This window comes from Delphinapterus leucas, chromosome 20 (assembly GCF_059928025.1).
Source record: "Delphinapterus leucas isolate spDelLeu-1000000601 "Yukka" chromosome 20, BTC_Dleu_Yukka2, whole genome shotgun sequence".
In the NCBI taxonomy this organism is placed as follows: Eukaryota; Metazoa; Chordata; class Mammalia; order Artiodactyla; family Monodontidae; genus Delphinapterus; species Delphinapterus leucas.
Window position 1 is genome coordinate 8,741,724 of NC_143148.1, and position 25,525 is coordinate 8,767,248.

The 25,525-nt window shown below is 52.5% G+C and overlaps 2 protein-coding genes across 11 annotated transcripts in view; one reads left to right on the top strand and one right to left on the bottom strand.

Annotated features, from left to right (window-relative positions):
• The first annotated feature begins 418 nt into the window (after positions 1-418).
• Positions 419-13,629, top strand: MEIS3 (Meis homeobox 3). 7 transcript variants are annotated; one of them, XR_016390906.1, is made up of 13 exons: positions 419-1,603; positions 3,402-3,583; positions 3,805-3,964; positions 4,061-4,111; positions 5,244-5,624; positions 8,426-8,537; positions 8,722-8,870; positions 9,863-9,939; positions 10,180-10,238; positions 10,345-10,428; positions 10,782-10,851; positions 11,711-12,623; positions 13,430-13,629. XR_016390906.1 is itself a non-coding variant. In XM_022585241.3 (13 exons), the coding sequence occupies exons 1-12, from the start codon at positions 1,592-1,594 to the stop codon at positions 10,829-10,831; spliced, it is 1,086 nt and encodes a 361-aa protein (XP_022440949.1). In that variant the 5' UTR covers positions 435-1,591; the 3' UTR covers positions 10,832-10,851; positions 11,711-13,629. The 7 variants fall into 7 exon arrangements, 6 of the variants coding, with proteins under 6 accessions (XP_089758783.1, XP_022440949.1, XP_089758784.1 ...); XM_022585241.3 differs by having other exon boundaries at positions 435-1,603; positions 5,244-5,294; positions 5,526-5,624; positions 11,711-13,629; XM_022585238.3 differs by having other exon boundaries at positions 438-1,603; positions 5,244-5,294; positions 5,475-5,624; positions 11,711-13,629.
• Positions 13,630-17,885: 4,256 nt separating this feature from the next.
• Positions 17,886-25,525, bottom strand: part of DHX34 (DExH-box helicase 34) — a 33,794-nt gene continuing 26,154 nt past the window's right edge. For all 4 annotated transcript variants that reach the window (XM_022585245.2, XM_022585243.3, XM_022585244.3 and 1 more), the window contains 2 exons: positions 25,243-25,381; positions 17,886-24,512 (listed from right to left, as the gene is read on the bottom strand). In XM_022585245.2, the coding sequence (XP_022440953.2) occupies positions 24,379-24,512; positions 25,243-25,381 (273 nt within the window). In that variant the 3' untranslated portion in view covers positions 17,886-24,378. The remainder of the gene's footprint in view (positions 24,513-25,242; positions 25,382-25,525) is intronic.

Below are 25,525 nucleotides of genomic sequence, written 5' to 3' on the forward strand. Positions count from 1 at the left end.
GCCTGGGTCCCAGGCTCCTCCGGGAATCAGGTCAAAGCTGTGAACCTGCTCTCCAGCAGATGTGTAACCAGGCACATCATTTACCCTCAATTTTGGAGATGCCATCACAAACTCCCTGAGAGCTGTTGAGGGGGTTTCAGGCTAAGAAACTTTCAAAAGGCAAAGGTGAAACATTGGCAGAGGGGCAGAGTGGTATTTCCAGGCATGTGCGCGCATGCGTGCGCACACACACCACTTACACACCCACTATATTCAGAAACAGAAACAACACACCCACACCAGCCATGATCCAACAACCAGACACACAGACAGACACAGCTGGGGACACACACACACACACACACAGATGGCTTCAGGCAAGCGCACAAGTGTTCCTGTCTCCCGGGGTGGGAAGTTGGCGGGGGAGGCGGGGCTGGAGAAGGAAGAGAAAGTACATCATAGGGTTTGGTTACTTCCAGCCTCTGGTTCTCCTCTGAGCTGTCTCCCAGTCAGAGAGAGAGAGAGAGAGAGAGAGAACAGGGGAAGGAGGAGGGGGAGAGGCACTGATCAGAGGGCCTGAGTGGGAGCGTGGGCGGCCAGGAGAGGGGCAGAGCTGTGGGGAGCAGAGAATGGGAGAGAGACACAGACACAGAGACAGAGAGAAAAAGAGAGAAAGAAATGGAGAGAGAGAAACTCGAAGACCTAGCGAAAAAAGGGAAGCAGGGAGATGGAGAGAGAGAGAGACGGGGTCGGGTGGAAAGGAGGAGGAAAGGGGGGAGAGAGAGAGAGACAGGGACCTGGGGCGGCCGGGAGGGGGACAGGCGGAGAAGACCCGAGCGCGGTGGGAGGAGAGCGCGCGACGTGGAGAGAGGAAGGCAGGAGGGGTGGGGACCGAGGCAGACCAGACGCTGCGAGACTCCCGTACAAAAAACCGCCCCCGAGAGCGGCCGCAGCCCCCGGGAGGGGGGAGGGCGACGGGAGGGGAGGGGCTCCGGACGCTCCCGCCCCGCCCCGCCCCGCCCCGCCCCGCCCCGCCCCTCCAGCGGCCGAGCCGCCGGCGGACAGTGGGTTAAGCATCTCCGCTGTGGAACTTCCGGATGTGACCACAGAGAGAGGGAGAGACCGGGAGAGGGGGAGAGACGGAGCCGCCAGCATCCCTCCGGCCCGCCAACGCCGCGACCCCGCACGCGCTGGGAGCCGCCGCCCGCCGCCCGCCCCCCGGGCCGGGCCCCCTCGCGCCCCCCTCTCCCCCGCCTCTCGGTCTGTGGATCTCGGGCTGGTTCCATCCTCCCGGGACCCGGGGGAGGGACTGGGGGCCCCGGGGAGGGGGCCTCGGGCGGCCCTCCCCCGCCTTCTCGCCCCTGCCCTCGCTGGCAGGAGCCCCTAGCTGTGACCCCCGCGGGGGCAGGAGGCTGCGGGTCCATGCTCGGAGCCTCCGTACGGCCCGGCGCCTGCCGCTGACGGCGGTGGGGGTGGGGGGGCCGGGCACCCAGCCTCCTGCCCCACCCCCTGGCGTCGGCCCCTCGGGCCATCTGGGGCCGCTGCCCCTGGCTGCGCCCTCCCCGCCGGCCAGGCCCTGGAGGGACCCGGGAGCTGCCGCCGGCATCAGCCCATGGCCCGGAGGGTAGGTCTGAGGGCGGACGATCCTGTGCCCCGGCCGGTGGTCGCATCCCCCATCCTTCCATCTCCTCCCTGGGGAGCTCTGGCCCCCATCAGCCCATCCCGCTCTCTCCACCATCTCTTTCTCTGCCTCCCCTCTCGCTGCCCCTGAATCTCCCCTCTTCCTAACCCAGGGTCTCCCCTCTCTCTGCCCCTCAGTCTACCCTCTCTGCCCCTGGTCTCCCCTCCATCTCAGGCCCTTTATCCTACCCCCCCCTTCTTTTTCGTCCCTCTCCTATCCTTCTCCCTGGTCTACTTTTGTTTCATGTCCTCCAGAGGGTTAGGCGTGGGGACAGTGCTGGGAGAGGTGGGTCTCACCAGGCAGGGCCAAGGGATTCTCTTCCGCTGTCCTGGGGTTGGAGAGACAGGCGAAGAGGTGAGCAGGCACCTTTGGGGGTGGAGGGGGGCAGGAATACCGCAGGATTCGAGGACATCCTGAGATGTGCGATGAACAGTGGGGGGGGGCAGTTGGATTTAACTTCAGTGCTCAGGAGAAGTTAGGAGAAAAGGAAAGACACACACACACTCAGAGCCCTCCGTGCACACACCCGCTATGGCAGGAACACTGGTACCTCCCCCTCTCCAGTCCCTTTGCCTCTTTGAACCTCATTTTCTTCATCTCCGAGGAAAGGATTGGACGTGCGTGACTTAAAGGTCCCCTGGCTTCACCGGTGCGTGTGCTTCTGTGATGACAGGACACAGAAATCTCACGCATGATTTCTCTTTGGGGCTGTTGGCACAAGTGCGTTTGTGTGGTTGAACCGGGTTATACTTTGGTTCAACAAGTGTTTACTGAATGTGCGCCAGGCACTGTGCTAAATGTCTCATGCATTGATTCATTCACCCACTCATTCATTCCTGCGCCTGGCTTTTGGCTGTGTGTGTGTGCGCGCACGTGTGGTGGGTCCACATGGGGAGTGGAGTGTGACAAGTTAAGATGCACTCAGACGTGCATATTCATCTGGGAAGTGAAATTGAAGCGGGGGAGACTGTATGCGTACATTTGTGTACGAACAATGCACTGCTTTGATGGGCAGTGCCCATGAGCGAGAATCGATTTCTCTCTCCTCCTCTCTCTCCCCTTCTCTGTCTCTCCGTCTCTGCCTCTCTCTCTCTCTCTCTCTCTCTGCCCCCTGTCTCCCTTTGCCTGTTTCTCCTGTATCTTCTCCCTGTGTGTATCTCTCTCCCTCTCTTCTCTTCCCTCTGACTCTACATCTCTCTTTATCTCTTGTCTCTTTCTCCACCTTTTTTGTCTCTCTCACCATTTCTCTCCCTCCCTCTCTCTCTCTCTCTCCCTCTAATCTCTCCTTCTCTCTGTCTTTCTCTTGCATCTCCCTCCCAGTCTCTCTCTTCTCTCACATCTCTCTCCCTCTCTCTGAATCTCTCTCCCCCTAACTCTCTGTGAGAAGCTAGCAGTTACCAGCCAGCCAATCCCTGACCCCCCGCAACACTGACCCTCAGATCCAGGACCTGGGTCAGTCTCTCTCCCCTGGACCCTCCTGCCCACACACTGGGAATCTCTGACGGGACATTTTTCACAGTCCATGGGTCCAAGGGAAGGCTTGAGGACAGGGCCTTCAGTCCCACCCAGACAGCTCCATGGGACATCGGGGGCCTAAGGGAGCAAGGCTGGGACACTTGGGGACAGTAGGGCAGGTGACTGGGGCAAGAAGGGGGCATTTCCTGGGTGCGAGGGTAGGGAGGTTTCTTGTTGGTGCTGACACGTCCCTGGGGCTCTTCCCCTCTCACCTCCCCCCACCCAGTACGATGAGCTGCCCCACTACCCCGGCATCGTGGACAGCACTGCAGCCCTGGCTGGCTTCTCGGAGGCAGTGCCCTCGGCACCGAGAGCCCCCGGGCCCTACGGCCCCCACCGGCCTCCCCAGCCCCCGCCCCTGGGCTTGGATAGTGATGGCCTGAGGAGGGAGAAGGATGAGATCTACGGGTGAGTGGGGACAAGGCTGAGGGCTCCATGGGGGTCTCGGGATGTGCCCCCCGCCCTGTTTCTTTGTCTCTCTGGATATGTTTCTCTTCTCTGACTCTGTCTCACTCTGTCTCTGTCTCTCCACCTCTTCCCTCTGGGTCTCCTCTCCACCTCCCGGTTGCGCCATACTTCCCAGCCCCCCTGCCCTCCCCTCGTGAACTCTCACCCCCTGCTTTCCCCAGACACCCGCTCTTCCCGCTGCTGGCCCTGGTCTTTGAGAAATGTGAATTGGCCACGTGTTCTCCCCGTGACGGGGCTGGGACTGGGCTGGGCACACCCCCAGGCAGTGACGTATGCTCCTCCGATTCCTTCAATGAGGACATCGCAGCCTTTGCCAAGCAGGTGGGCACCCACCATCCGCTGTGCGCCAGGAGAACCAGTGAAGTGGGGTGGGCAGGAGACAGGATGTGCCCTCCCTGGCCTCTCTCTTTCTCCCAGGTCCGCTCCGAGAGGCCTCTCTTCTCCTCCAACCCGGAGCTGGACAATCTGGTGAGACCTGGGCCCTCCCCAACTCCTTCTCCTCCAAGGGGGTCTCCTGTTCCACTCTCCATAGCCCTGGGATTGGTTGTGGGAGCAAAGAGGAGACCGCCTGGCCCACGTCCTCAAATAGTGATAATTGTTGCCCATTTGCAATGCAGTGTAGCCTAGAGTTTGAGAACAGGGACTCGATGGCCTGAGTTCGAATCCCAGCTCTATACTTACTAGTTCTAAGAACCAGGGCAAGTAGTTCCATCTCCCTGGGCCCCGTTTTCCTCATCTGTAAAGTGTAGCTAGTAATAATTTCTAGCTTGTAGGGCTGTTGCGAGTGTATAATGAGTTAAAGAGAGTCAAGCATGTAGCACAATGCCTGGCACTGAATGGGGACTCATTAAGTGTTTGCTGTTCTATCAGTCAGAACAGGGCTCACATCAAAATGAATAAAAGCAGTTAGCTGTAAAGGAGAGAGGAGAGGAGAGAGAAGAGGGAGAAAGGGAAGAGAAGGAGGAGAGGGAGAGAGACGGAGAAATACCCCGACTTGTCCCTTCCTTTTGCTTTCCAGCTCCCACCAGAGCTTCCTATTGGCTGAACCCTTTGGCAAAGGGCTCTGGGAAATGTAGTTTTCAGGTGAAGGGTGGGAAATGAATCCAAGGGCAAGCAGGCAAAGGATGTGGTGCTATTATTAGAGCATACCTTAGCTCACTCTTCTTGTGATGGGTCCTCTTCTGTCTCTTGCACCTCTTGCTTCTCTTTCTTTGTCTCTGATCTCAATCTCACACTTCCTTGTTCCTTAATTCTGGGTCTCCATCTCTGTTCTCTGTTTCTCTCTGCCCCTGTCGTTTTGTCTTTGTCTCTCTTTGCACTCTTTTTTCTGTTTGTCATCCAATACACTTTTTCTGTTTCTCTCTCTTCTTCTTCCTCCTCCCCTTCATCTTCTTCTACTTCTCCTTCTCCTTCTCCTTCTTCTCCTTCTCCTCCTTCTTCTCCTCCTCCTCCTCCTCCTCCTCCTTCTTCTCCTTCTCCTTCTTCTTCCTCTTCTTCTCCTCCTCCTCCTTCTTCTCTTTTTTCACCTTCTCCTCTTCCTTCTTCTCTGTCTCGCTCCCTCGCTCCCTCTCTCCCTCCCCTCTTGTGTCTCTGTTTTCAGATGATACAAGCCATTCAAGTGCTCCGTTTCCACCTGCTGGAGCTGGAGAAGGTGAGTGCTCCTCACTTCCCCTCACGCCCTCACTTGCCCCCCATCCCTTCCCTTCTTGCCCCCTCCACCCCTCCTTCAGGCTCTCTCCCCACCAGAGTTGGAGCAGAAGGCCACCCCCATCCCTATACACCCCAGCCCTGGCCCCCGGGTGGCCCCCCCAGTACCCCGGTGCCCCCTCAGGTCCACGACCTGTGCGACAACTTCTGTCACCGCTACATCACCTGCCTCAAGGGAAAGATGCCCATCGACCTGGTCATCGAGGATCGGGACGGCGGCTGCAGGGAGGATCTCGATGACTACCCGGCCTCCTGCCCGAGCCTCCCAGATCAGGTGGGCCCCAGGATGGGGCGACAGGCATTGCCCTGAAACCAAAGGCATGCCCAGAGAGCTGGGTTCCAGTATCAGGGCACACACAACACACCACACAGCCTCAGACAGCCACAGTCAGACATGGCCTGACCACAGGACAGGCACCAACTATGCAACAGCCACACAGACTGCAATACAGCTGGATGACAGGACGCATACACACCCCAACAGCTGCAGATGCCACATATAGACTTGGCTACACCCACATAGGTTCACAAACAGCCACAAAACCCATTACACTCACAGTCAGGTGATAGCATATGCCACATACTTAAACACTCACAGCCCAACAGCATAATAGCATCATAGATCACACAGCCTGATTGAGACACTGCCATTCTAGAGAGAGAGAGAGAGAGAGTGTGTGTGTGTGTGTGTGTGTGTGTGTGTGTGTGTGTGTGTGCGTGCAGTACACACACCTCAACAACGTAACAGCCACCCAGCTGGAGATGGAGCCAAATGGCCCCAGATCCTACGACATAAACTCAGCTACAGCCACACTTAGACCCAGAGCAACAACAGTGCCTGCACACACACACACACACACACACACACACACGCTACCCTAACCTCTTTTTCTTTTTTATAAATTTATTTCTTTATTTTTGGCTGCATTGGGTCTTCGTTGCTGCATGCAGGCTTTCTCTAGTTGCGGCGAGCGGGGGCTACTCTTCCTTGCAGTGCACGGGCTTCTCACTGCAGCGGCTTCTCTTGTCGCGGAGCACGGGCTCTAGGCGCGCGGGCTTCAGTAGTTGTGGCGCACGGGCTTAGTTGCTCCACGGCATGTGGGATCTTCCCAGACCAGGGCTTGAACCCGTGTCCCCTGCATTGGCAGGCAGATTCTTAACCACTGCGCCACCAGGGAAGTCCTACCCTAACCTCTTAACAATTGGACTACTGTAGGTGTGGGCACACACCTTGCCACTCAATGGCCACGTGGCCCCAGATTCATTCAGTCTCAGAATCAATCCGACTATAGTTTCATAGACTTAGGCACCCAGGCAACAATCACACAACAGCTGTGCGGATCCCAGTGAGGCGCACACCCACGAGACGGCCACACTATCAACGCAGCAATTATACAACATGACACCCACACCCAAATACAGGCACGTGGCCACACCACAACTACGCAGACTGGAGCATGCGCACACAGCAGCCACAGATGAGCCTCGAGGACCCTCTGCCCCACAACCCGTATTATGCGCCTGCCCAGTAGCCCGCCGTGCGTGTGCTGGTCAGTTACAGCTCCCTTGGAGGCATAGCCACATCCTATATCTTCACACAGCTGCCAACACACTCCTCTGGCCATCATCCCCCGCCAAAGAATCACGGAGCTGCCTGCCCGCTCATGCAGGACTCAGGATAACCACACACTGTCTCCCAAATAGGACACCAACCCCTAGAACTACAGCCACAGGCTTAGAAAAATAAATGTAGCCTTGCATTTGCCAGGTATAGCCACCTGGCCGGTTGAGAGAGTGACACAACCACGCTCAAATACGGCTGCATGTCTTAGCTCTGCCCACGTGACACCTCTTCTCCAGGGACCACCTTGCCTTGTCGGGCACGGACGTAAGCACATTCACACTTGCATGCTGCATGACAGTCTCAGGACAGCTTCAGGTACACTGACACGGACGCTCATCCGATCAGATCCAATGCCAGAAGGGCAGGGTGACAATTCCAGCAATGCTCAAAAGCCTTCAGACCTAATGATTCTGTCGTCTGCACACAACCCATCCCCAAAGCCCTCAAACTCTAAACTCCACACAGATGTTCTGAGCCCGCAGAAAGCTTCTCTAAGGTGCCGTGTCTCAGGCTGAGCCCTGGAAGGACACAAATGATGCATCCATTTGCAGGGGTGAGAGACTAATTACAAAGCAGAGGGCAGGGTCTAGGACATTCACCAGGGGCAGGGGTGTACCCCAGGGCTCAGCAACAGCAGGCGGCTGTTGCCATCCCCACTTCCACCCAGTCTGCCTCCCAACAACTGAAGAACCTTAAACCAAATGGCAAAGAAATGATGTATCTATACAGGTGGGTAGGCCTCCTGGGACACAGAGCTGGGGCAGGGGGTGAATTCAACACATTGTCAAGTTCCTCAAAGTGTGGAGGACTTTGGATAAAGAAAATACAACCCCCGACTCCCTGATCTGCAATCTGGAGACCACCAAATCTCTGAAAACTAGAAGTTGGTGTTTTTTTTCCCCATAAGTTTAGTGCAAATTTATTTGGCAGCAAAATCTGACCTGAACTGAGAGGCTATTTATAGCCTTTATTTATTCCACTTAGTTAAATGTTCATCCATTTTGCTGCAGAAATGTTCATGAGTTTGATGACGAGGTTATGCCCCAGACACTGTGGAGGTGTTAGGAAATACATGGCGTGTGCACTGCCTAAAGATATGAAAAGTTTTGAATTTTGAAAGAGCGCTGGCTTCCCGGGACTTCTGATCAGGTGCCAGAGATCTGTACAAGCTCATCTTTCTTGAGTGATTGCGGTGTGCCTTTACGTAAATTAACTCACTGAATCCTTACCACACTCTGTGAGGGGGGTGGGGATGGTTGTCCTCCATTTTTGCAGTTGAGGAAACTGAGGCACAGAGAGGTGAAGTGACTTGCCCAAGGTCACACACAGCCAGGAAAGAGGCAGACACAGTCTTCACACTCAGGACTCCTAGCTCCAGAGCCCGTGGTCTTAGCCACTGTAGTATATTATACCCCAAGCCTTGGCACTGACTTCCAACTCTTATCTTCCAGAATACTACATGGATTAGAGACCATGAAGACAGCGGGTCTGTACATTTGGGGACCCCGGGTCCATCCAGCGGGGGCCTGGCCTCCCAGAGTGGTGACAACTCCAGTGACCAAGGTGAGAAGCTTGAGAGGTGGAGGGAAGGTGGGAGTCAGTCTGAGGATTGAAGTTAGATAGCAGGTAGGACTTCCAGAGGGGCAAGGATGACTGGGGTGTGGAGTGGTGCCTTGGGGGAGAGTTCTGGGTCCCTCTGGTCCCCCACCTTTCCCGTCCCCAGCACAGCATGCCTCTCCCTGCTCAGGAGATGGACTAGACACAAATGTGGCCTCTCCCAGTTCTGGGGGAGAGGACGAAGAGCTGGACCACGAGCGCCGGCAGAACAAGAAGAGAGGGATCTTCCCCAAGGTGGCCACCAACATCATGAGAGCCTGGTTGTTCCAGCACCTCTCGGTGAGAGCCCTGGGGCCCTGGTGCGGGGTGGGCAGAGAGAGAGAGGGAGAAGGATGGCTACACAGAAACCGAGGCCCGGAGAGAGACCCAGAGGCAGGAGGCTGAGGCAGCGGGGAAGTATTGAGGGAAACTCGAGACCCAGAGGCGGGAGGCTGGGGCAGCAGGGAAGTATTGAGGGAAACTCTCAAGCAGATGGGGATTGACAAGAGCAGACATCCATGAGCACTACCTGTGCGCCAGGTGCCACCAAGGGCTCTGGACTCACTCAGTCCTCTCCCCCACCCCCGACCCTCCCATCCAGTCACCCACCCATCAGTCATCCACCATCCAGCCAAACATACCCCATGAGGACAGCGATGTTGTTAGCTCCATTTCGCAGTTGAGGAGACTGAGGCCCAGAGGTCTCACAGCCAGAAGTGGGTTCAAATGCAGGCAGTCTGGCCTTAATCAGCAAACCACCCGGCCTCAGGGAGACAGGAGGACAGACAGGGAGAGGCCGAAACAGAGATAGAGATGGGGGGTTATGGAGAGCATTGAGTCAGAGCAAGAGAGACACAGGGGGAGACTGAGTCACATTGGGGGAGAGACAGACAGACAGACACAGAGAAAGATAGAGATTGCGACGGGGAGAGACATGCACAAGGACCTAGCGGTCTCAGAGAGGGCTGGTGCTGGGCTTTGCCTCCTTTCCCCTGGGCGGTGGAGTTCCCCCAGTTCCCCCCTCCCCCAGCTCCACCTCCCTGATGAGAGCTGGCCAATTAGCCTCTAATTGCTGGAAGAGGTTGGGGGACACCCACCGGTGTAATTGCCCGAAGCTTGGCTCTGCCTCCCTCCATTGGGCCCCGGGGAACACGGAGAAGCTCAGACACCCCGCCGGCTCTCCCGGCCTTGCCTCAGCCTGGGCTCACCAACTCCCTGGGACCTGGGCAGGCCAGGCCTGGGGAATCAGAGGGCAACCAGGCAAGCAGGGTGACTCTTGCTGGTGGCCACAGCACCCGTACCCCTCAGAGGAGCAGAAGAAACAGCTGTCCCAGGACACGGGGCTCACCATCCTACAAGTCAACAACTGGTGAGTGACACCAGAGGCCTGGGCGGTCCGTGGGCCAGCCCGGGGGTGGGAGGCCGGGCGCTGTCCGCGGTGCTGAAGGAGGCCCCAAAGCCCCTCGGAGCCTCTCTTCGTCCTGCCTCTGCTTTGCCGCCCCTGTATCCGTCCTCTCTTGCCTGCTCTCTCTCTGTCCCTGTGTATTCATTTCTGCCTCTCTTCTACTCCCTCTTTGCACCCTCCTCCGTTTCCATGGCCCCCTCCCAGGTTCATTAATGCCCGGAGACGCATCGTGCAACCAATGATCGATCAATCCAACCGCACAGGTACAGGGAGAAGGTGGGAAGAGAGGGCCTAGTGTTCCCGGGGGAGTACCAAAGCCTGAACCGGGCATCCTGGGGCTCAGCCTGCACCCATCAACTCCCCTAGCAGGGCAGGGTGCAGCCTTCAGCCCAGAGGGCCAGCCCATGGGGGCCTACACGGAGACTCAGCCACAAGTGACTGTCAGGCCCCCAGGTAAGCCCCGCCCCCTAACTAAGCCACACCCCCAGCACTCCAGGCCCCTCCTCCAAGCAATGTGCCCCACCTTCTGGGATTAAGTTCTTGAAAAATACCTTTGCTTCATTTGCTTAAGAGGGGAGTCGAAGATGCAAATGCAGATTTCCTGGTCCCCACCTTTCCTCCCAGAGTTTGCTTCTTCCAGGCTTCAACCACCCATTGGAAAGCTCCACTTTTCCTTAAAGGACCAGCACCCTCTTAAAGGATGACTCAGTTTGTCCTGATAGAGGAGTTCCCTGGGGAAGGAAGGGGGAGTGGGGCATATGGGGGTGTCTGGTGAAGACCACTAACACTCCTCTTTTGTCTTCCAGGATCAATGGGGATGAGTTTGAACTTAGAAGGAGAGTGGCATTATTTATAGAGGCTGGAGTCAGGAGAAATGTGAGTGTCCTAGGTCTAGGGGCACTAGGTTGGAGATTGTGCTATTCTCAACCCCCTCGTAAGACCTCCAGACTCCAACAGTGAGCCCACCCGGAGCAGGGTCAGCCTGCGTCTCTGAACTGAGGGTTCTCCAATTCATCCATCCATCCATCAATTCACCCATACATATATTTATCCATCCATCAATCATCCACCAACCCCCTCATCCATCCAAACATACATTCATCCACTCATTCATTCATCTATCCACCCACCTATCCACTCATCCATCCACCTCCAAACTGATCCATCCACCCACACATCCACCCTCTTATTCATGCATTCATCCACCTACCTACCTACCTGCCTACCCATGGATCCATCCATGTATGTATCCACCACCCTTCATCCATCAGAAAATACATCTACCCACTCATTCACCCACCTCCACATTGATCCACCCACTTGTCAACTTACCCATGCATTCACGCACCTACCTACCCACCCACTCACCCACCCGTCCACATATTACATACATTTCCAAACATATATTGACATGCCTCAGGTAGGGTCCGGCTCTTGAGAAGATTCTGGGCTCATGAGGAAGTGGACATTAGAAACCAATGGCAATCTAGTCCAACAGTTCAAACAATAAAACACAGCTATCATCAGCTATCTCTGAGATATCAGGGAAGACTTTATAGAAGAAGTGGCTTCTGGGTAGGGCATTGAAGGATGAATAGGAGACCACTGGGCAGAAGGTTGAGGGCAAGGTAGCAGGGTGCATTCTTTTACTCTCCCAAGTCTTAAGTCTAGAGTATCTTCTCAGTCTTTACCATAACCCCAAAAGAGAGAAGCTATTATTATTTTCATTTTACAGATAAGAAAACTGAGGCTCGGAGAGAAGAGTTCACTTGTACAGGTTCACTCAGCTTAGAAAAGCAGAGGGAACAGCATGTGCAAACGCCCAGGGTTGAGAGGCTGCCTGGAGTTTCTAAAGCAGCGGCCATGGCTCACAGGCCCAGCCACTCTGCGGCATGTGGGATCTTCCCGGACCGGGGCACGAACCCGTGTCCCCTGCATCGACAGGCGGACTCTCAACCACTGCGCCACCAGGGAAGCCCCACAGATCAGATCTTGACTCTCCTTGGATTAAAACCCTTCTGTGGCTCCCTGGTGCCCATTGGATGAGGTCCAAAGTCCTTGGTTTGGCATCTATTCATTCATTCATTCCATACACATTCCCTGAGCAACTGTGTGCCCAGCCCTGTGCTGGGTGGTGATGGGGACACAGCAGTGACCATGACAGCCCAGCCCTGTGCCCATGAGGCTCACAGTCCAGTGGGAGAGACAGATCTGTCCCCAGACAGTAATGACCTACAGTAGGCAGGGCTGGGAGGAGGGAACCCAAGAACTGGAAGAACCCAGAGGGGGCATCGGGCCTAGGCTGGGGGGTTCAGGGAGGACTTCCTGGAGGAGGGCACTTTGGAGCTGAGACCAGGAGAATAAGAGGAGTGAGACAGGAGAGGAAGGAACAGTATATGCAAAGGCTATGAGACAGTCCCTCACTACACACACACGTACATACAAAGGGACTGGGCTGGGCTGAGGCTGGTGTGTCAAATGGGTGAGTAATGAAATCAAGGCCCACAGAAAGGCTGGGATATGAGAGTGGAGACCTGCAAGGGCTTAGGCTTGGAGAGCACTGGAGGCCTGAGCCTAGGAGGAGAGGTTCGTTCAGCGCCCGGCAGGTCCGTGGGGGTCTCAGCTCTGCCCTGACCAACTGCAGACAGGTGAGCCCTGGTCCAGAGTCAGGGGACCTCTGGGACCAAGAGTGATGGAGGGAGCTTCTTATCCTGCTCCCCAAGCAAGCTGCCTTTTCTCCCCACTCTTTTCTGTCTCTCCCAATCCCTGCCTTTTCCTCTTTGTCTCTCCCTTTATTTCTGTCTCTCTCATTCTTTCTCTTTCCACATCTCCATCTCTGATTATCTCCATGTCTCTTCTCTATCCTGCTCTGTCTGTCCCTCTCGCCTTATCTTTTTTTTTTTTAATTTATTTATTTTTGGCTACGTTGGGTCTTTGTTGCTGCACGCCGACTTTCTCTAGTTGCAGCGAGTGGGGGCTACTCTTCGTTGCGGTGCATGCGCTTCTCATTGTGGTGGCTTCTCGTTGCAGAGCACAGGCTCTAGGTGCGCAGGCTTCAGTAGTTGTGACATGAGGGCTCAGCAGTTGTGGCTCACGGGCTCTAGAGGACAGGCTCAGTAGTTGTGGCACACGGGCTTAGTTGCTCCGCTGTATGTGGGATCTTCCCGGACTAGGGCTCGAACCCGTGTCTCCTGCATTGGTAGGTGGATTCTTAACCACTGCACCACCAGGGAAGCCCTCCTTGTCTTTATCTCTTTCTTTGTCTTGGCTGTCTCCTTGTCTTTTTTTCATCTCTGTCTGTCTCTTTCCCTTCATTTCTGTTCTGATTCTCTGTCTCTGTCTCTCTCTCTGTGTCCCTCTCACTGTGGGGCTGGTGGGGACAGCGCAGAAGGCCTGATGTAGGTCCAAACGCCCTCTCCATCTCCTGACTTGGCCTCTCCTCTCCTTTCCACAGACCCCAACCTCTGGACTGTGACTGCCAGGTTCATACCTGCTTCTGGTCGACGCCTGGCCCTCTGGCTTCAGGACCCCACCTCCTATGGCCCCCCCAACTCAATGCCTACCTCCCTGGGGCCCTGCCGGGACATGAGGAGCCTGAGCACCCACTCGAGGGTCTCTCAAGGACAAAGACAAGGCCTCCAGGCCCTGTGCCCCACTTCTGCCCTCACCTCTGCCTGGAACCTGAGCTGAAATCCTGGGCCTGGGTATTCAGAAGATGGCGGCTGGGTACCCCCCCACCCCTAGGACAGAGAAGGGATTGGGGGTGGGCTGGGGCCATCAGGGAAGGAGGGTCACCCAGATCCGACATTTAGAGAGGTTCCCTTCATCCTCCCAGCCCACCCTCTTTCCCCCTCCCCCACTCCCCTCTTGTGTTGTCTTCTACCTTTTTTTTTTAAGCATAAAGTCTTAAAAACAAAAGGCCACCAATCTGAGTTCGTGGGTCTCTTCCATGATTCAAATTCTCATCAGTTTGAAGCTCATGAATCACTAATTATAATAATAATTGATGCTTTTTATCCTGCTCTCTCCTCAGGCCCTCTGTATGTATCGGTTAGCTATTGCTGTGTAACAAACCATACCAAAGCTTCATGGTTCAAAAGGCCAATTAATTTTTAGCACATTAATCTACAGGTTGATGTAGTAGGCTGAGCTGGGCAGTTCTTGTGGCTTCAAAAGGGCTCTCTTGTGTATCTGTGGCCAGCCACAGGTCAGCAAGGGGGCTCTGCTGGCAGGCAGTGGGGACAACAGGAGTGACTGGGCTACATGGTAACATACCCCAGCAGGCTGACCTTGTTTGTGGAAAATGACCAGCTCAGTCCCCCTTCGGGGCTGTTCCCTTTGCCTGGGACACCTTCCTGGCTCAGAGATCACCTCTGCAAAGACACAGGAACAGCCAAGCCAAAGCACCCCGCTCTGTCCACCACTCTCTCTCACCTCATTCCCTGTCCCCCATCACCCCCTCCCTGGAATTCTTTCCATCACTTATTTGCCTATTCATTATTGGCTGGAACCTCAGCACTTTCAGAAGGCAGGAGTTTGTCTCTCTCTCTGTCACTCTGGTGACCTGGGGCCTCAGACAGCAAGCACCCTATACCCAGCAGGTGCCTGGGAAACAGGTGGAGAACAGAGGAAGAAATTCCATAGTTCTGAGACTCAGCCGCCTTCACCTCGTCATTCATTCCTCCTGGCCACGGGTATGCCCTGGACACGCACCCTCTGCTCGTCCCTGCACTTGAGTGAACAAACCCAAGACCCTGCCCTGGGGAAGCTGACGTCCTAGTGGGGAAGACCCACGATGGGCCAAATAAATGAGCACATCATTTAGTCTGTTAGAAGCTGACAGTGTCATAAAAAGCAGAGCAGGGTAGGGATGGGAGTACAGGTGCCTCTTTTACACATTTATTTACCCTTTCTCTAGTTCGTGCTGTGCCAGGCTCTGTTCCAGGAGGTTTATACCTATCAATCTGGTAAACGCTTACCACTAAGCCCCAGGAGGAGGTATGATCACCGGCCACATTTCCCAGATCAGGAAACTGAGGTCCAGAGAAGTGAAATCGTTCGCCCGGGGTCACAGAGCTGGAGAGTGGGTGTTCCCATTAGAACCCAGGCAGGCTGTGAGCTAACCACTTGCCTCACGACCCCTCATTTTTAAAAATAGAATTCTAAGAGTCTATGGTTTCTAAAGGGCCTATATCACCGATTGTTTTCTGAGTTACAAATTGTTTCGGTGACTGTGATTACAGTCTGTCTCTCCCCAAACTCCCGGGGACTGAAGTGGGATGGATGAGGGATATACAGCAAGAAGGACTTCCAACACCTCTTCTCCCCACTTTTAAAGGCGGGTGGGGGAGGGTTATGGGGGAGGGGGCAGGGCTGGGCCAAGGCCTGAGGTCTACATCAAGGGGAGGGCTTTGTATTCCTGCAGCCTGGCCTGGCTGGCAAAGGGACACTGGCAAGTGGGGGAGGGGAAGCTCTCCTCTCCCCCTCCCCCACCTGGTTGAAAATACCTCTCATTTAATCCTCTCTAATTAAATCAATTGGCTGTGCCATGGGGGAGGAGGGAAACTGGGCGGGAGGTTAATTGTAACTAAAAATACCTCCCCCACTTCCTGGGGTGAGGAACCAGCTGAACCTGGAGTTCTGAGGCTGCCTGTGCAGGGGGTGGGTGTTGCTGAGTGGAAGGGGCAGAGAGGCGGGGACTCTGATGGGTCTGCAGGGTGGCCCGTGTGGGGCTGGATGACAGGGCCGGGTGGTCACCGGGGTTGGTGCATGTGCGTGTGTGTGACAATTGCATGACTGCTGAGGCCGTGGACTTAGGATGCTGGGGTCGACGTGCCATTATGGGGAGGGGCATCGGTGTAGCGGCCACCTCCAGGAGTGTGTTCGCCGCCGAGCCTACTACTGAATGGGACGTATGTCACTGAGGAAGGGCTGTGGCTGTCACGCTGTGCCTCATAGGTTGTATGTCTCCGTGTGAGTGCGTGTCCATGACTACAAGACAGTGGGTCTTTATAACTGGGGACCACCTTGCGTATGTCCAAAGCCCGGTTGTGTCTCCACGGCCGCTCTTCTCTGCAGACCAGACCTCACGGTGGCCGCCCCTGAACTGGGAAACAAGTGCAGTGGGATCATCCGATCCGGGGGCGGCAGGGGCTAAGACGCGGCACGGGCTAAGACGCGGCACTGAGCCGCCAAAGGCCAGGTGGGCGTGGCCACCACCACGCGGTGGGCGTGGCCACCACAAAGGACAGCCCCGCAAACAACAATCAGAAGAGACCATGGCGCTGGGAGTTGATCATGGCGCTCCTAGGAGGGAAATAGATGTCCTCTCCACTAAGTTCTGGCTTGGTCTGCATACGCGGAAGAGTTCTGGGTCTAGTGAACAAAAGTCTAACCTGAATCCTAAAACCAGAGAGTCACGGGCCCTCCATCAATCCCCAGACTTGAGCCAGGTTACAGACCCAAGGCCCCTTGAATGAGGGGAGGCAGGATCCCCTCGAGGAAGGACCCCAGTACACTGCCCAAAATTCACACTGTTAATCTTTCTACGGGTCTTCCCCAAAGGGACTTACAGCCTTTGACCAGGGTCACTGCGCACTGGGAAAAAGGAAATAATCAGACCTTTCGGGGACTGCCAGACACCGGCTCTGAACTCATGCTGATTCCCAAAGACCCCAAACTTCAATGTGGCCAACCAGTCAGACGGGGTGCTCATGGAGATCAGATGACTGTTTTTTTTCCACTCAGGTCCGTCTCACCGTGGGCCCAGGGCATCCCCGAATCCATCCTGTGATAACTTCCCCAATTCTGGAATGCCCGATTGAGATAAACATACTCAACAGCTGACAGAATCCCTGATAGACACCACCTTGGTGTCTGGCTGGGATGGTGGGCGAGACCACTGGGCCACCTGGTACGGTCTGGGGGTGTGTCTAGGTGGGATCGTGTGGCAAAGTGAGTCTTTATAACTGGGGGCCTCCTTATATGTGTCCATGGCAGTGTCTTCTGTGTGTGGCTTTGCAGCCTCTTGTGTTACGTGTCCACAACAGTGTGGGGTCATCCCGCGTGGATGCATCAGAACGTGGGGCCGGGCAATGAGGCCGGGATCCCTTCAGAGGGCACTGGGGAGCCAGGGAAGTTGTTTGATAGTTTCATTGAGATATAATTCAAATACCATAAAATTCACCAATTTAAAGTGTGTCGTTCAATGACTTTCTCATCTTCACGGAGTTGTGCATCCATCACCACAATCGGTTCTAGAACATTTCCATCACACCCAAAAGTCACTCCCGATTCCCCCTCCCCAACCCCAAACCCCAGGCAACCACCAATCCACTTTCTGGCTCTGTGGATTTGCCTGTTCTGGACGTTTCTTATACACGGAATTATACAATACGAGGTCTTTTGTGTCTGCCTTCTTTCACTCAGCATAATATTTTCGAGGTTCATCCGTGTCATGGCAGTGCTTCATTTCTTTTTAGGACTGATAATATCCCATTATCTTGGAAGAACTTTGAGCAGAGAAAGGACAGAGTCGGTTTGTGCTTTGCCCCTCGGGCTGCCACATGGAGGGTGGAATAAAGGAGGGGTGTTATGAGTGGAATTCTGTCCCCCAAAGAGATATACTGAAGTCCAAACTCCAGGACCTGTGAATGTGACCTCATTTGGGTCTTAGCAGATGGTCAAGTTCAGATGAGGTCATCGGGTGGGCCCTAATCCAATATGACTGTAAACATGTTCCTTATAAAAATGTTCTTTATAAAAAGGGAACATTTGGACATGCCCAGACATGCCAGAAGGAAAAGACAGCCATGTGAAGACGGAGGACTGCAGTGATGTATCTACAAGCCAAGAAATGCCAAAGATCGCCAGCAAAGCACCAAAAGCTGGGAGAGACAAGGAAGGCTTCCCTTGTGGGTTTCAGGGGTGACAGGCCAAGGCAGGGACATGGGGAAAGAATATTAGGAAACAGGGCCACACTTTTTATTTTGTAAAATAAATTTATTTATTTTTGGCTGCGTTGGGTCTTCGTTGCTGCGCACGGGCTTTTCTCTAGTCCCTGCGAGCGGGGGCTACTCTTCGTTGTGGTGCGCCGCCTTCTCATTGCGGTGGCTTCTCTTGTTGCAGAGCACGGGCTCTAGGCGCGCAGGCTCAGTAGTTGTGGTGCACGGGCTTAGTTGTTCCACGGCACGTGGGATCTTCCCGCACCAGGGCTCGAACTCGTGTCCCCTGCATTGGCAGGCGGATTCTTAACCACCGCGCCACCAGGGAAGTCCAAGGCCAGACTTTTTAGAGATGAGAGTGCCATCAAATTTCTACATGGTATCTCAAGATGTCACTGTGCTCACCCCCGCAGCTCATGGTGTAACTGCAAACACTCGAATAATGCCTACTATGTGCCAGGCGCCGTTCTAGGCACTTTACGTGTATGGATTCACTTAATCTTTGAAACAACCCAGCAAGATAGATAACTCTCATCACCCTCCATTTTGCAGATGGAGCAACTGACACCCAGAGAGATTGGGTAACCTGCCCAAGGCTGCACAATGAGTATGTAGCAGAGCTGGGATTTGAATCCAGGCTGTCTGGCTCCTGAATCCATGCCCTTAACCATGATTCTATGCTGCGTGGAGAGCTTGCTTTTTCTACAGCCAAGGAGAGCTCCGAGGCATAACTTATTCAGCCATCACCCAATTGATGAGTGTCTTTGTGGCTTCCAATTTTCTGATATAATTGGGTGGATCCAGGTTTTGTGGGGCCTGAGGCTCATACAATTCGAGGGGCCCTCTTTTGGAAAAACTATAGAACTGCCAACACATTAGGTGTAGGGTCTTGTAAAAGGCCTGAACAAGTGAGGGTCCTGAACCCCGGCGGCACTATCATCACAGTAAATCCCCCTCTGCTAACTGTACTGCAGAAACGGTACTAGCTGTAGCAAACAGAAGCACAGAATATCCACATGCGGTCTGCACATGTGTGCAAGTGTTACGAGGAAAGCTCCCTAGAAGTGAAGTTTGGACTTTCCATCCCCAGTGCCTAGAGCAGTCGTGCCCGGGACATAGCATGTGCTCAATAAATAGTTGTCAGATATCTTTAACAGGACACAAAAACACTAATTGTACAGAAAAACTGGACAAACTGAAGTATAAGATGAATAACTCCTGTTCGTCAGCAGACATCATGAAAATAGGCAGGCAAGCCACAAATAAGATACTGGTAGTACAGACATTCAACAAGCATTTGTATGCAGAATATATAAAGAACTCCTACAAACCAGGAAGAAAAAGACAACTCAACAGAAAATAGATCAAACACTTAAATGGACGCTTCACAAAAGAGACCATCCAAATAGCCATTAAGAACATGAAAAGATGCCCGAGTTCATTAGTCATCAGGGAAATGCAAATTAAAAACCACAAAGTGGATCTACCGGAACCTTCGAATTGTGAGCGGGAAGGTAAAGTGGATGAACCAATTTGGAAAACTGTTTAGCAGTTTCTTTTAAACATAAACATACACCTACCTAAGGCAGCAATTCTGCTCCTAGGTATTTACCCAAGAGAATTGAAAACATATCCACATAAAACCTTATACATGAATGTTCACAGGAACTTTATTTCACAAATAGCTCCCCACTGGAAACAACCCAAACATCTAGAGAATGAAGAGACTGTAGAATATTCAGACACTTGATTATCACAAAAAGGACATGCTGTATGATTCCATTTATGTGAAATTCTAGAAAAGAGAAATCTAATAAATGGTGACAGAGAGCAGATCAGTGATTGCCTGGGGCTGAGGCTGGGCTAGGGCATTGACCCGAAGAGGGGGGAACCATGAAACTTTCTGCAGTGTTGAAAATGTTCTGTGTCAAAACAGACTCACAGACCTAGAACAAACTTTCGGTTACCAAAGGAGAAAGGGGAGGGGGGTAGGGATAAATTAGGAGGTTGGGATTAACATATACACACTACTACATATAAAACGATAACCAATAAGGACCTACTGTATAGCACAGGGAACTCTACTTAATACTCTGTAATAACCTGTATGGGAAAAGAATCTGAAAAAGAATGGATATATATATATATATATATATATATATATATATGTATAATTAAATCACTTTGCCGTACACCTGAAACTAACACAACATTGTAAATCAACTATACTCCAATATAAAATAAATTTTTTAAAAAAATGAAATAAAAAAAGAAAGAAAATGTTGTCTTGATTGAGATGGTGGTTACACAGGTGTGTTTGCCAAAATGTATTGACATTTTATTGTATGTAAACTAGACCTCAATAATCTTGATTTAAAAAGAAAAATCACCCTTTCCTGTCTTCTGTCCCCACCCCTCCTATCCCCTGCCCTTCCCTCCACAGAGATGACCATCATTCAAGTTTGCTGGGTATCTATTGTATCTGGTGTGTAATTCTATTCAATTACGTGAGCATATGGAAATATGTCAATTTTTTTTAAATTGGGATATCACACATGGTTCTGCAACTTGCTTTTTTTCACTTAGTAAAATTTGGAAATATTATTTGTATCAATACAGAGCCTGCTCGTTGTTTGGCATGGCTGCATAAGTGGTCCATTATATGGATGGGTTTTATTTAAGCAGATCCATATGGAGAGATGTTTACGCTGTTTCCCATATTTTGCTCCTACAAAGCTGGTGTGAATATCCTTACACACGTCATTTCCAGACATATGTGTATCTGTAGGATAAATTCCTGAAGGTGGAATCACTGGTCCAGGGGAAGTGGCATTTTTCACAGGTCATTTGATAGATTCTCCCAAATGTCTTTCCAAACAGGCTGCACTGATTTACATTAATTTCCCCTGATTGCCAGTGAGTCCGAGCATCTTTGCATATTATCCTAGGTCATTTCTATTTCGTCTTCTGTGTGGGTTCAAATCTTTTGACTGTGTCCTTCCTAGGCTCTTTATCATTTTCTTATTGGTTTGTAGCAGCTCTTTATATATTTTGGATCTTAAACTTCATCACAGATATTACAAACACTTCTCCCAGTTTGCTGCTTGTCTTTTGGCTTTATGGTGACTCTACCCTCTCAAAATATTTCCATTTTTTGGTTGTCAAATCTCTATCCCTTTTCTGTTATGGCCCCTGAAAATGACTTCCCAACTAAAGGTATTAAAAACAGAGAAATAAGTGGAAGAAGGGAGGAAACTTTAAATGCCCAGAGACAGCCATCACGGCATCTGTCATAATTGAGGGCCCAGAGGTCACAGCCCCTCAGGGGTGAATTCTATGGCCCTTAACAGTTCCAGAAGCTCTTACTATCCATTAATTACCTGGGGAAACATGTCTGTTCCAATACATGCACAAAAATTCCAGGTGGGGCTGTGCCTTTGCTGTTCTGAACTGCCTTAAATAACCCTCGTTATGACATTATTTTTCACCCATCAGATTGACCCAGGTTAAAAAGATGATGCTCACTGCTGGCGAGGCTGTCGGGGAAACGGGCGCTTTCATCTTCCTTGAGGGGAATTTGTACAACTTCAATTTAGCAGGATCTTTCTAAATACAAAGTGGGTAGGCACTCATTCAACAACCTTTTAAAACTTTCTCTTGAAGCTTAATATACAGAAAAGTGCACAAATCATTAGTTTGGTGAGTTTTCCCAGAAAATGAAACATACCTGCGCCACCAGCGTCCAGACCAAGAAACAAACTCTGAGCAGCCCCCTGCAGCACAGCTGATGCTGCCCCCACACCCATTACGTTGCTGGAGCTGCGGTTTAGTCCTTCTATTCCATGAATTCATCACAATTATTTAACTATTCTTCTGTCAATGGGCATTTGGCTGGGTTCCAGTTACGAATAATGCTGCTAACACACCCTGGCTTTTGGTGGACACACGTGCATTTCTGTGGAGTGTGTGTCCACGAGCGGAACTGCCAGGTCACAGAACGTGCCCAGGTTCGATTTTAGCAGATTCTTTGAATTTTTTACAGAGTCGTTTTACCAATGAATGCTCCCACCAGCAACACGTGAGCTCTGACTGTGCCACATATTGAATTAGTATTGTCAGTATTTTCTTGTTAGCCATTCTAATGACATTTATAAATATTTATAAATATCTAATGATATTTATTGTGATATTGCAGTTTTAATTGCATCTCCATGACAGTATTTTTTCATGGGCCTATTAACCGTTTATCTACTTTTTGTAGTTTATATTCAGTATTTTGCCTCTTATAAAGCAGTTGTCATTGATTTGAAAGAATTCTTTGTATAGTTTATATATTTGTAACATGTAGTTATTATATATGTATTTGTTAAATATACATATATAGTGAATATTTTCTCCAAGTCTATACTTGCCTTTTCATTTTCATTTTTTTGTTGTTCTTTTTCTTAGTATCTTTTGCAGAACAGATTTTTAATTTTGATGAAGTTCAATTACCATTTTATTACTTGCACTTTTAAATAATCTTTATTATTTTATTGATTTTAATTGTTTAGTAATTTATTTTACATTTTATTTTTATATTTGTATTTCTATCTTATTTTTATATTTATTTTATTATTAAATAAAGTTAAACCCAAGATTTCTATATCAAAATGAAACCTCTGGGGAAAATAGTTTAGCTGTGTTCATTTGTCAGAGAAAAGAAATATTGGAGCAGAGAGGTCAAGGGGGTTTACCCAAGGCCACAAGGTGTTGTTAAAATCTGTCAAATGCATTTTCTGTTTTTAATACGGTGAATCACACTGATTGACGTTCGAATGTAAAACCTACTTTGTATTCCTAGGATAAATGCCCCTTGGCCATGACGTACTACTGTTCTTTTCATATGTTGCTGAATATGAGTTGCTAAACTTTTAGGAAGGAGTTTTGTGTCTGTGTGTCGTCTGAGTCAAGTTTTGCATTAGGGCAATGCTGGCCCAGAGGTGTCGCCTTTCACACTGTGAATGAGCCGTTGTTGAGTTCCTTCTCCGTCTGCTGGAGGTCACCAGTGAACCCACCCTATCCTGTCCTCTGTGTTTGTAACTAAGAATTACATTTCCTAATAAGTTCATAGCACTGTGCAGTTTCTTCTTGACTGAGCTTTGGTAGTCTGTGCCTTTCTCTGTTTCTCTCTTGCTGTGTCTCTTGTCTCTTGTTCTTTCCTCTATCCCGCAGCTGTCTCTGCCTTGGCCACGTCCATCCTGTTGTCACCCAGATTTCAATTGAGTCACGGAATTCATTGGCATCATCATCGTTCACAGCGTTCCCTATCTTTTTCATGTCTGTAGGGGAGACGTGGCCAGGGAGTCCAGAGGGGACGGCTGAGGACTGCCCATGGACCCCGCAGCAGAACGACCCTGGTGAACAGGCAGCCTGTGGGTCCACAGGAACACTGAACCCACCCCGTCCAACTCTCAAAGTGGCACATGTACATAGGCCAATGCAGCGTCTCTCAGGTTCAAGGGAAAGCAGAGGCCGCGAGTACAGACTCAGGAGATCAGCAGTCGCCAGGGGCGATCAGATCCTGTACCTGGAATCTGAGGTCCCTGCTCAGCCTTAGCTCCCCGGATCTACCCTAAAACATCTCAGATGGCCTGCTGCAGCAGGAGGGATGAGAGCCAGACCATGAGGAGGACCAACAAGAGGCAGCCGCTACTTTCTGGATGGGCAGGAGCAGGCTTAAAGATCTGAGCCCATCGGTGAGACTTTTTTTTTTTTTGCTGCATTGGGTCTTCCTTGCTGCGCATGGGCTTCCTCTAGTTGCGGGGAGCGGGGGCTACTCTTCATTGTGGTGCGCGAGTTTCTCATTGCGGTGGCTTCTCTTGTTGCGGAGCTCGGGCTCTAGGCGTGCGAGCTTCAGTAGTTGTGGCTCGCGGGCTCCAGAGCGCAGGCTCAGCAGTTGTGGCTCGCAGGCTCAGTAGTTGTGGCTCGCAGGCTCTAGAGCGTAGGCTCAGCAGTTGTGCCGCATGGGCTTAGCTGCTCTGCGGCATGTGGGATCTTCCTGGACCAGGGCTCGAAACCATGTTCCCTGCATTGGCAGGCAGATTCTTTTCTTTTTTTTTTTTTTGCGGTACGTGGGCCTCTCACTGTTGTGGCCCCTCCCGTTGCGGAGCACAGGCTCCGGACACACAGGCTCAGTGGCCATGGCTCACGGGCCCAGCCGCTCCGCGGCATGTGGGATCTTCCCGGACCGGGGCACGAACCTGTGTCCCCTGCATTGGCAGGCGGACTCTCAACCACTGCGCCACCAGGGAAGCCCAGCAGTTGGATTCTTAACCACTGCACCACCAGGGAAGTTCCATCGGTGAGACTTTATTCACATAGTTATGCTCCCTCCCAGCGGGGGGGCCCAGACCACAGCTCCGCGTCTAGGCTGGGGGCTTGGGCAGGAGCCCTGGCCCTGGTCCAGGACTGGCTGGGCTCACACATGCTGCCTCCTGTGCCGCAGCACCTCCGTGGGTGTGAACAGAAAGTCCTTCTGGCAGGCCTCGCAGTGGTAGGGCCTCTGCAGGGCAGATGCCTTCTGGAGGGGCTCGGGGGCAGCCTCCTCAGCCCCTAAGGGAGAGGAGATGGGAGGCTGTGAGGGGGACGCTCCATTGCATGCTCTCACCCCCACCCAAATCCCAGAAACCTGGCAGGGTTAGGCTCTCTCCTGGCCTCTGGGGACTCCAGCTCTGTGTCCTCCAGGAAGCCCTCCTTGATCAATACACACACAGAGGCGAGTCTTTACTCTGTGTCCCAGGGGGTGAAAGGGACACAGACAAAGACACAAGCAGAGACACAGAGACTGAAAGAGACAAACAGAGCCCTGGGGTGGGACCACGTGGCCCTACAGCCATCTCCCCAGCAAGCACCAGCGGGTGGCGCATGGGGCACCGCAGAAGACTCTGTGCCCAGGTCTGCCCACTGCAGCGTCCCCCGGCTGACAACAGGATGGACGTGGCCAAGGCAGAGAGAGCTGTGGGACAGAGGAAAGAACAAGAGACACAGCAAGAGAGAGACAGAGAAACAGACAGGAACACAGAGGCCGACCGAACAGGCGGAGACACAGAGACCAAAGAGAGACAGACACCACGACCTGAGAATGAGGTGGCTGCAGGGCCTCCTGGTCCCGGGCTCTGGGTCCTTGTGACGGAGTCCGCACATGGCCCCAGCCAGGGCAAACGGCTGAGGTCGTGAGTCCCCAGAGTGTCGAGCAAGTGCCCAGACGCACAGTCAACAACCACAAGCTGGACGGACAGCTGGGCAAACACAGGCGCCCCGGCCGCCACTGCCCCAGCCTCACCTGGGGGACCATCCTGTGGGGCCTCGGGGCAGGTGCTCTCGTGGGCGATGCGCTCCAAGGGCGTGAAGGGCATGTGCAGGTCGCAGTGGGGGCAGGTCCAGAAGGTGCGGAGACAGTCGCTGAACAGGTCCGCATCGCTCTGCGACAGGCAGGCTGTGTCAGGCCTGGCTCCCCCCCGCACCCCACCGCCAGCCTGGGACCTTCCCAGAACCCCTCGGGGCTGGCAGGCCCCTTTCTGAAACTGCATCCCTGGACTAAGCTGGAGTGTGGTTGGGGGCAGAGG